At 41.0% G+C, this 11281-nt stretch overlaps 1 protein-coding gene across 1 annotated transcript; it reads right to left on the bottom strand.

Moving 5' to 3' along the window:
• Positions 1 to 9660: 9660 nt before the first annotated feature.
• On the bottom strand, positions 9661 to 11007 carry LOC149011431 (uncharacterized). Its single transcript, XM_089162657.1, has one exon. It carries the CDS (start codon positions 11005 to 11007, stop codon positions 9661 to 9663), a length of 1347 nt encoding a protein of 448 aa, XP_089018783.1.
• Between the last annotated feature and the right edge of the window lie 274 nt (positions 11008 to 11281).

The following is an 11281-nucleotide window of genomic DNA, read 5'->3' as shown; positions in this document are numbered from 1 at the left end:
TCTGTTAGGCTTTTGTCATGAATATGCGATCGTCTGAAGCTGAAGCAGGTTTTGATGTTTGACTCCCATTATTTGCTAACCTTACAGAGTTGGAAGAAATGATTGAGAAGGGTTGGCACCTTCTTCAGGCATAATGACATATGAGGTATGGAAGATCTTAGAAATGTGGGAATGAAGAAGCATTTCATCTATTGATTCCATTGCCATGCGCCCATTATGCATTTATTCTTGCACTGGAAGCACGGTTGTTCAATTCCAAGTCTCGATGGTGTTTGTTTGAGGCAGTTAAAAGAGAAGTTTCTTGTCCTAGATAAATGGGGATGCATTCTAGCCACTTTAGCAGTAGACTACTATAATCCATGGTTGAAAATCTTAGAAGAAGCAGTAGAGAGAGTGACTGACAGAGTCTTCAGAAACATTTGACAACCACTGCATAGATGCTCGATACTTTCGGTATCAAGGATGGCCAGAAATTGGCTTTTCTCCCATCAGAGGAACTCCTATTTGGCACCATGACCATGATGAGGTAACTCCAAAATCACCTTCCAGACTTAAGTGTTCACATTTTGCTTCTTCTTACTCTGATGCAGTTGCTAGATCAAGAACAGTACCTTAGGAACTCTAGTATACGTGTTAATCAAAGGTTACACGTCTTATACTCCATTACCTCTGTCACCTGCTGTGAGAGAGAGGGAGGAAATCTGTAACTGTCTGAAGTGTCCAAGTCCATTGAAGCATTTTCATTTTACTGTCAATTGCCTTGAATGCCTACAGTCACCACTCCACCACTGTCAGTACTCGACCGACGTTTGATCCTGAGATGTTATTCCGATGTTATTACATTTCCAGCCTGAGGAGCAGGAGCTAGAAATGTTGAGTCCAGATATCATGAAGTTGTAAAAGAGAAGCATAGCCTGGCTACGCTCTGGGACTGAACATGTATTGGCTTCTGTTATCCCCCACCAAGAAACTGTATCAATGGAGGACAATCTCCTATGATTCCTATATTATGTGCACCGTTAAAATGCTTTCTTGTAAAGCTAATTTCTAGAAACTAGCTGTAAAAACAGTGCCCCCCTGGTTCTTTTAAGCTTTCATCAGGAGTTAGTCCACATTGATATGGAAACCTTTACTCTCACCTCCCTTAAACCTTTCTGATTAACAGCTAAAATTTAAATGTATTTGGTGACACAAATATTAACAAGTAGAATCCAATTAATACCTCTTCTGATAGATTCCAAGTTACCCAAGCACGACCCGTTCTCTCATTTTACTCTCATAAGCTTCTCTAATTTATCACCCCTTCTCTAATGACTTCTCCTTTTATTTAGAATAATTGACTTCGTAAATCCATAGGCATAAGGAATAGCTCAAACTGAAAGAAAATGTTTTGGAAAAAAACTTTTTTTACATGCAATCCACTCAGTTTCCAGTTTTGACTCATTTCAGGATGATACCTTATATGGGATCAAACTTTGCGATATCGTATACATAACACAGGATTGTTAATTCCTCAACCAACACTAACAAACACTATATGTAGCCTCATCCCCAAGTGGGGGAATAAAAATTAGCATTACAAATTGATTTTACATTTTAGGTAAATATTATCTTAGATTCAGAGAACACTTACTACGAACAGTTTATCTTTTATTAGCTAAGGTAAAAGAATTTACAGGATTAACGTCTGGGCATTCTTAGATGGATCATTACACAAACAATGCTAGAGTTGATTTCAATCTAGCAAAGACTATTTGACAAATAATGCTACTGTTGATTTCAGTGGAGCAGAGACTATTTCACAAAGAATGATACTGTTGATTTCAGTTGAGCTGGGAGAATGCTACTATTGGTTCCAATCGAGCAGCTATTGGAGTTGGTTTGCTGGTTCAGTGGCCAATTTCCACACACTGAGTTTGCGGGTTCCATCACCCGTAAAGAAAAGCTCATACCTACCACCTGCTATTTGTATTGTCTGAACCACTTCTCTTGAGAATATTCTCCCTCTTTCACTGACTCTGAAACACATGATACAAGGAGTATCAGCAGTTTGCAGGCAAGAAAGAGTACTATAATTTATGGGTAGGAGAGAGGAGGAGAGGGAAGAAGAGTAAATCATACTATCATACTACGATATAAAAGTCAAAACTCAATTCAGTTACGACAAATCTTTTAGTGGACCAAAATGCCCTTCCCCCAAAGTAACCCACCCCTCCCCATGGAATGCACCCTTATGAACCAAAGCACATCCCCAAGTGCCTGCCCAAAAAAATCCTAACAGCCGCGTATGGTACCGACATCCCACCAGCAGTGGCTAGGCGACACTCCATGCCAACGAAAACCACTGTTCAGATCTTACCCCCCAACCCCCCACAATGCCTTCTTCGAATATTAACTGCTGGAAGTCAAACTCTATCTGATTTGGATTTTGTTGCGAAAGGTGAATAGGTGGAGAGGCCCAGCTTAATGCTAGAGTTCTTCGCAAATGTTGCAGCGGGGCTGCGATCAGGCTTCGCTTGCAATGGATCAAAAACCCTGAATCCCCAAGCCAATCCCAATGTCGTCCTCACTAAGATTTATGGTTGCGCTGGGGCTCATGAACCTAAGTATTCCGGCCTGAGCACTTTGGTACTGGTAATTAATCTTCTCACCCCTTGCTCTCTTTATCTAGAAGTTTTAGTTTTGATTATGATTTCGATTTCCCATTCTACCTTTCTACCTCTGTCTCACAGATGGCCTTTTCCTCCACATCTGGTTTTAAAGTTTTAATCCAAATAGTTATAAATTTTCTTCCCAAACTCATTTAACAGGGGAAAAAAATTTCTCCACGACAATTTCTAGTTAACCTTTTGATTAATCTATCTTTGCTAAGTTGCAGAGGGACAATGGTCATCTTCCTCAAATTTCTCCAAGGTATGCTTGTTCATCATTTGTGGTGCCTGGTGGTGTTTGTTTATTCTACAGATTTAATTCTTTCTCTAGAAGGATTTTCTTGGATCTCATAGTTTAAGGGTCAAACTGTGTATTAAATTGGTTTCATATTGGGAACTTCTTCCGTCCAACACTTGATGTTTTATTTGACCTCCAATTTCTATCATTCAAAAGGTAATCTGGTTATGCATTTTCTTGATGTTGTGCTAAATTTGGGTGTGGACTGTTATAGACTTTGCTTAAGTTTAGTCTAAACTTGGTGCCGCAATCAGGTGGAGACATCTGAAACCTCTATGCTCCATCTTACCTTTCTTTTTTTGGTTCTGGCAGGAAAATGGCTGCAGGGGGCTTTGAAATTTTAGGGGAAGCATTCTTAGGCTTAATTTAAGAGTAAAACCAATAAATTGTGCAATGATGAATGGATGCATATAGAATTATAGTAGAAATGTATAATTAAATAAAGAAGTAGAAACTTCAAACTAAAGTGAACAGTGTATGTTACACAGCCACCCAGCCCAAGTACATTGAACATTTCACATAGGGTAGGCATTGTAGTTGAGACCCATGTAAACTCTACAAAAAAACTCGGTAAACTCAGACCAAAATGTTGGACTGTTCCAAACTATGGTGGTCATATGTCTTATATGCAGTTTCATATCTACAGGTTGAAATCTCCTAGGTTTTTGACATCTCAGATGAGTTTTTCTACTAGGGTTTCACTTGTCACAAAAGTCTGAAGTGCTGAAAGAAGCAGAGTGAGGGAAGTCTGATCAAGCGGTATCTTAAGAAATTACTGACAAAAAGTCTCTAGAGAAAGAAGAGGATGAGGTAAATCTGTTGTCTTTGCAAAATTCACAGACTCTAATCAATGAGCCTTATCTCAACTACATAGGGTCATCTTTGGTGATTCTTTGACTTGGAGTTGACGCAACTTGTTCAAAGAAAGATTAAGAGCATTTCAGTAAGCTGGTGTTTATTTGGTCCTTAATTTTTCATTCTCTGCTGTATCATATTATGATTATGACCAGTTGTTTCCTATGCTTTCTTCCATAGCACAAGCTCCAAAAATATAGATATAAGAGGGCCCCATCTTTACTCTTTAATTAACTTTTGTTGTATTCTCTGCTGCATTTCACTTTTGTTGCGTTACTTCATATCTGAGGCAAAACTTTTGTACCATGAGTTGAATTGTATATCTATAATCAGTTTGTTATCAGAGTCCTGATGCGGGGTATCCTTTGAGATTATGGTGTTATGGGCTTGAGATGTGGCTCAACAAATTTATCTTTTGGAGCCACAATGGTCACTTACTCTTGCATGTTACTGATATTGAACTTTTAGATGAGTTTGATATCATTATTTATATTAATTTCATTGGCATGTGTATGGAACAAAATTCGACTGAAATTAGCGAAATGTCTGCACTTTTCCAAATCGAAACGAAATACAAGGATAGATACGAAAAGTGTCCCATAAGTATCGTATCGACCAAAATTTCGGGCCCTAATGTACTCTGAACAAAATCTACATGCCAGGGGTTAGGGGCTGCAACTTGGCCAGGGCCAAAGCACTATCGTCTAAAGTCTTTCTATCCGGTTTACGAGGAATGGCTCCTCGAAAATTGCTCGGATGTTGAAACGGTGGACGAGGAGGGCCTCTTGTCCTTGGAGACAACCCGGAGTGGCGGGGGATCACGGGATGTGGCCGTGGAATATTGTGGGCAGAAGGAGTAGCAGAATCGGATGCAACAACAGATTTTGAAGCTTCCCGAGATCCTTCATCTGGGACCTCATCAACTCAGGCCTCCTCAGCTTGGTTAGCACCCAGGGCTTGATTCATCTCTATTATTTCCTGATAAACCCTAACATCATCAGGGGAACTTTCACTCGAGTCATGAGTGCACTCATCATCCGAGGATTGCTCGTGCAAATCCTTTAGACGATCCCCAGCTAAGTTGACACCTCTTGTTTGATCACTGTCACCCTCACTTATATACCCCTCTTCCCGACGACGTCTTCTCTCGTGGTGATCGGGACGGGAACGTGAGGTTGGAACCTAAAACCCCTCAAACTCTTCTTTGGTGCCATGGTCGGGGAAAGACTTACTAGTGGAGTCGAGATTGGCGGGCTGTCGAGTCTTGATCGAGAGCTATAAAAACGATGGATCAAAACAAAGAGGAAGGGGTATTTATACTACGAAGGGTGTCATTGGTCTTGATCGAACGGTCGCAACGTAACAAGATCAACGGCTCAAAAGAAGAGACACTTGGCCTTCCCGAGGCCGTCATAATGATGATTAACTATGTCATTTGACGTGGCAACACGGGACTGGGCGCGGCCTTTGAGGAAACCGTTATCATAACGGCTAATCACTTCATACATGGGTAATAAATGCACCCGCAAGATCTCCCGGGCTTCCCACTGTTGCAAACTCCTTGGGATGGGGGCTTGTGATACGGGAGGTTTCTACCCAACTGGTCCAAGCCCAGGCTTGAGCTGAACATAACACTCGGTCGGGACAATTACCATGGCTAGCGGTGTTACTTACGTGGACTTATATGGCAACAAGACTTAAATGGAAGTCAACTCAAAGGATGATTGGCGGGACCAACGACAAGAGCACAATCTCAGGAACAACAACCCTCGTCGGGTACTTAACAAATCCATTAAGGTAATCATCAGTATGCAGGATTCATTCCTCCGGTAAGCATCTAATACATTCTGAACATTATCTTGTGTAGCTCTTGCACGAAATCTTAATCTGTTCACTGTCTGACTTAGCCATTGCAGGCGGCTGCCCGGCATCCGAGCCGGCTTGCGTCTAACCTTTCTTGTAGTACTCATCGTCTCGATCATGAGAAGGGGCTTAGTCGGAACCCAAACTATAACTGTGACGCATCAAAGAGCAAGGGAGAGTATTCGATTTTTTTCAATTGTCTGTTTCATATTCCATCACCCTATTTATAATATTCTTTCCATCAACCCTAATTGCTTAAATAAAGTTTTATTTAAACTCAACTAGTGAGGATCAATTTGGTCCTGCTTTTTGACAAAAGGAAGAATAGTTATCTGGAATCGTGTTGCTTTACCAATACCTTGGGCACATTTGTAGTGGGTCTCACCCTATGATTAACACTTCGTGGGTGAGTTGCTTTGCTTCCCCCACATTTCAAACCATACAAGGAAAGCACATTGCTCTATTTGAAGAACAAGGAAAGCATGTAAGGAAACTAGAAACATAATATATAAAATGGAAATATCTAAACTTTGAGATGTTGGTTCAATTTAGAGATCTTAATTTATATTTTTGGTAAAAGAGAGAGACTAGTTTGATGTTTGCTGATTTGACTTTTCTTTCTTTCTTTGTAAAGAGCCCTAATTACTGGCCGTCCTGATAGTTTGCCAAGTAGAAAGGCCTCCTCTCATACATCTAGAATTGGAAAAGTCTGCTTGTGAGTATATAATAGATTTGCAAAAAAATTTCCCCACCACTTAAGCTGACGGAGCCTATCTTCATTGTTGATGACAAGGTCCAACATCAAGATCCACCAAGGGCTACTACTATTTCAGGAAATCTTAGTTATTTGGTGTTGCTCCAAAATCTGACTGTGGACTATTTGGTTTGTTGCTGGACCAAGCCTGGTTCCTGAGAGACAAAGAACATGAGTGTGGGCCGCTCTAAAGATGGGAAGCCACCTCCAATGATTAAGTTAGAATCTGAAAAACATGAATCCTCCTAGTGAGGAGTAAATGCTCCAAGAAGACAAAGAAGGAATTTCTTCTTAAGTAGTTGCAGGAGAGTAAATGACAAAGTTATTGTCCTTGGACTTACCCTAATTTGTGTAGAGTATTGGTATATATACCAAGTTCGTACCTCCGAGGTGGCAAAGATGCATTGTAGCCCTCTAATCTTTTAGTTCCAGATGAAGGGTTGTGATGATTACAGTGGGTTACTTGATCACCACGTTAAGGACCCAGTCTTCCTAAAGAAGCTTCAAGATAGCTATACCTTATTCCCACTGAATTTGATGGCCAGATTCACGTAGATCCAGTAGCCCCTCACTTTAGCCAACAAAACGTAAGGGTGCAATACTTAAAGAAGTCCCAAGTGAATGAGAAGTTTCCTTGCAAGCATTGAGCAATTAATGAGTCTTAGTGCATTCAATGATGACATTAATGCATTGATTGATATTTGGGTGAAGATATGCCGAATCCCCTTACAACGTTACTTTTGTCAGGATATAGCTTCTTGGGTGCTACACAAGGGTTATCTGAGAAGTCCATTATGCCGGCTGGCAGTAACCATGAAGTGTCCTTCCTAGCAAGTATTCTACCGAGAAGTATCTGGTGAACCTTACAAATCGGGTTTGAGCCAAGCGTTCTTAATCGTGTGGTTCGTTCGGGTTTAACGGTCTGAATCGTAATGTCTATAACATTTGGGCTTCAAGATTTGTGGGAAGGGATTCAAATAACATCTTCTAAAAATCTCTAAAGAACGAAATATTGAGTGACCGCTGCAAAGTCTATTAACAACACAAGGACTCCTGCTGCTCTTTCAACAACTTCTTGTGAATCAAATGCATCCAAGCTTTCAAACATAAGAGATTCATACATGCACATAATGGCAAAAACACACCAAAGCTTTTAAGTTCTTAACAACGTTAGTGTTGGACTTTGTCAGGTTCCCTAGGATTCAAGAATTCCCTACTCAATATTTTATGTTGCCGCCACAACCTAGTTATGCTTCTACTGCTACAGAGACCTCCATATTTAACGTTGTCTACAACGATGATGGTGCAGTCGATAAAAGTTATGGTTCCTAGTTTAGCAATTCAAACCGGTTTCATTTATGCAATTTAATGAAAAATCAAGATTGAAAGTAGCCAACGACCATTATTTTTAGCGGGCCACGTGGCGCTTATCCATAGCGACCTCTAGATAGCCTCTATGAATGATGTTGCCGATGGAGGGTTGGTGCAATGGTTGATGACCTTACTTCTCAATGGAGAGGTCGTGGGTTCATCTTAGCTGGGGATCGTCTGAAGGATTTGCACGAGCAATCCTCGGATGATGAGTGCACTCATGACTCGAGTGAAAGTTCCCCTGATGATGTTAAGGTTTATCAGGAAATAATAGAGATGAATCAAGCCCTGGGTGCTAACCAAGCTGAGGAGGCCTGAGTTGATGAGGTCCCAGATGAAGGATCTCGGGAAGCTTCAAAATCTGTTGTTGCATCCGATTCTGCTACTCCTTCTGCCCACAATATTCTACGGCCACATCCCGTGATCCTCCTGCTTCTACTTCTCGGGTTGTTCTTCCAAGGACAAGAGGCCCTCCTCGTTCACCTTTTCAACATCCGAGCGGTTTTCGAGGAGCCATTCCTCGTAAACCGGATAGAAAGACTTTAGATGATAGTGCTTTGGCCCTGGCCAAGTTGCGGCCCCTAACCCCCTGGCATGTAGATTTTGTTCAGAGTACATTAGGGCCTGAATTTTATCCTTGTTCACTTTCTACCTCTAATCTACATGGCAGTGTACATAAGGAAGCAAAATTGACATCTCTTAATCTTCGAATACCCAAACCACCCTCACATTTTGGAATACATAGTTTTGCCCAAGACACTGTAACCTTCTTCACAGCCTTTATACTCCTGTCCAAATGAGTTACGCATCCAGCCTCTGCGAGAAATAATAGGCTAGCCACCATACCTGAAATTATGAATCGGCATGCTAGAAATAACCGAACGTACCAACTCCACTCTACCTGCCAAAGATAACAGCTTTCCACACCACCTTTGTAGCCGATTCTTAATCTTGTCTAAAACTAACAGCAATCTAACATGAGTAACTCTTCCTTTAAAAATATCTATCCCCAGATATCGAGTAGGAAAGAGAGCAATTGGGATATTTAATCTGTCCACAATTTTTTGTTTCCTACTAGGAGGCACACGTCCGAGCTTACTCTTCTCCAAACTAATATGTTGACCCGAAATTCTTGATACTTCGATAAGAAATTTTTAAAGCTTTAACATAACATAAAGAAGCATTTGAAAAAATAAAAATATCATCGATCATCGATCGGAAGACTTCTACTCCCCGGGCCGGCGTTCTCAATCTACTAGCGGCTATCAAAGATGATGCCCCTACATGTACCTCTTGCAGAAGGAGATAGTCCCCTTACCGAGCCCTTTCTCGACTCCAAAGAATCCAACTGGCCCCATTCAATACCGAGATTCTAGTAGATTGAAGCATCTCATGAATCCAACCAACCCATCTATTTGAAAATCCAAAGCCTTTAAGACCAAGAATAAAACTCCCGTGATAGAGTATCATAGCCTTCATAATATCAATCTTAATTCCCATCCCTCCCCCTCTAACGAAGAATGTAAAATATTTGTAAGTTCGAGCGCGTAATATTTTCAGAAATCATCTTACCTTTCTGAAGCTCCTTGCTCCTCGAAATAAGCTTAGGCGAGGACTCGGCCAGAAGCCATTATCTTTGACAATGCTTTGCAAAAAATTTCCCATACATAGAGGCCGAAATTTGTCCAGTGTAGCTGCATTCTCCACCTTGGGAACTAAAGTGAGGAAAAAATTATTTACCCCTTTTGGAAGTTTTCCTTTTCGAAAGAAGGATCGAACTGCAGCACCAAAATCGGCTGAAACAATATCCCAGCATTTGCGGAAAAAACTTCCCGGAAAGCCATCTGGTCCTGGAGAACTGTCAAGATCTAGGTCCCATACCACTCCTTTAATCTCCTCATTAGAGGGCAAACCTTCAGTAATAAACAATCATCATCCATCAGCACTTTTGGAATCACAGACAACAACTCTGGGTGTCCCAAGTAGGAACCAGTTTTATGATAGTTTTCAAAGTAAGTCACCACATAATCCTGCAGTTCAACTGAACTTGATGTCCAAATGTCATCCATTCTTCGCAAAGATTTAACAGAATTTTTATTCCTTCTAAGTTTAGTAGAGAGATGGAAAGATTTTGAATTCCTATCTCCCTCCCTCAACCACCTGACCTTTGCTTTTTGCTGAAGGAGAGAGTCCAGACGATCCATTGCTTTTACAAGTTTTGACTTCAAGGAAGCCTCTTGATCAAAATATTCATCTGTCATATCAAGTTGATCAATATTAGTTTGAAAGGATGCTAGATCTTTCTCCGCTTGCTGTACTTCAATAAAAAGATTAGGAAAGGTCATATTTGCCCAAGCTTTAAGACGCTGCTTAACATTCTTCAATCTCTGTGCTAGTACAAAAATGGGATCACCAACAACCGGTTCCACCCAAGCCAAACGAACCACCTCCAAAAAAGAATCGTCAGTCATCCAAAAATTATTGAACCTGAAAGGAGAGTTTACCGATTTGACACCTTTGTCAACAAAGACACAAATCGGAGAGTGATTAGACGAGTGTGTCGGAAGAGTGATCTGTTTAGAATCACCAAACAACTCTAACCATCTGGCATTGAAGAAACTTCTATCAAGGACCGAACAAACATTACCAACTTTGCGTTGGTTTGACCATGTAAATTTCCTACCCGAAGATGGAACTTCAAAAAGCTCACAAGCATCAATGGTAGCCTGAAAATCAGCTGCTGCACCTAGCTGGAATCTGCTTGAACCCCTCCTTTCAGACACCCATAACACTGCATTAAAGTCCCCCATAACAAAAAATGGTAAGCTAGACAAAGGGAGAGCAATAAGATCCTCCCAAAGCCGTCTGCGATCAGATCTATCACAACAAGCATGAACCACTGATAGACCAAATTGCACACCTTGCCACTTGAATTGAAGAGAGAGTTGTTGGTCAGATGAAGAGAGAACAGAGGGCCGCTGCAACTCTTTCTTCCAAAAGACCCAAAGATTCGGAACTTTCTCTTGCCGAAAATTATACACAAAAGTAGAAGAATATCCCAATCTATTAATAAAGAGAATTGGGCACTTATTAACATCCACTTTTGGTTTAGTGACACAAAAAATGTCTGGTTGATGAGTCATTAATAACATTTTAAGGGCCCTCCTACCAGACTCATTACCAATGCCGCGAATATTCCAAAAGAAAAGCTTCATATCAACAGTTACAAAGCAGCACTTTCCTCTCCCAATAAGAGGCTCTTATTTACTGTAGAAACTTTTCCTAAAGCAGCATCTACCTTCTTGAATTCCTCTGCCAACAAACCCTTTTTACTTGTAGCCACTTTCTTCACTGCATGAGCCTTCTTGGACGACCAGGCTTCCGACGAGGAGAGCCTTCATCCCTCGTTGAGATAGAAGACGAAGGAGGAGGAACAACTTCCAATTGCAGCGTTCCATCATTTTCAAATATGGCCGAACTCTTCTGGGC

Source organism: Hakea prostrata, chromosome 7 (assembly GCF_041222555.1).
Source record: "Hakea prostrata isolate BN-2017 chromosome 7, UWA_Hpros_2, whole genome shotgun sequence".
In the NCBI taxonomy this organism is placed as follows: Eukaryota; Viridiplantae; Streptophyta; class Magnoliopsida; order Proteales; family Proteaceae; genus Hakea; species Hakea prostrata.
Note: the sequence above shows the minus strand (reverse complement) of the source record. Positions and strands in the feature narration are given on the sequence as shown.

Coding starts and splice junctions, on each gene's coding strand:
- LOC149011431 (XM_089162657.1), bottom strand. CDS start 11,007: ATGAAGCTTTTCTTTTGGAATATTCGCGGCATTGGTAATGAGTCTGGT.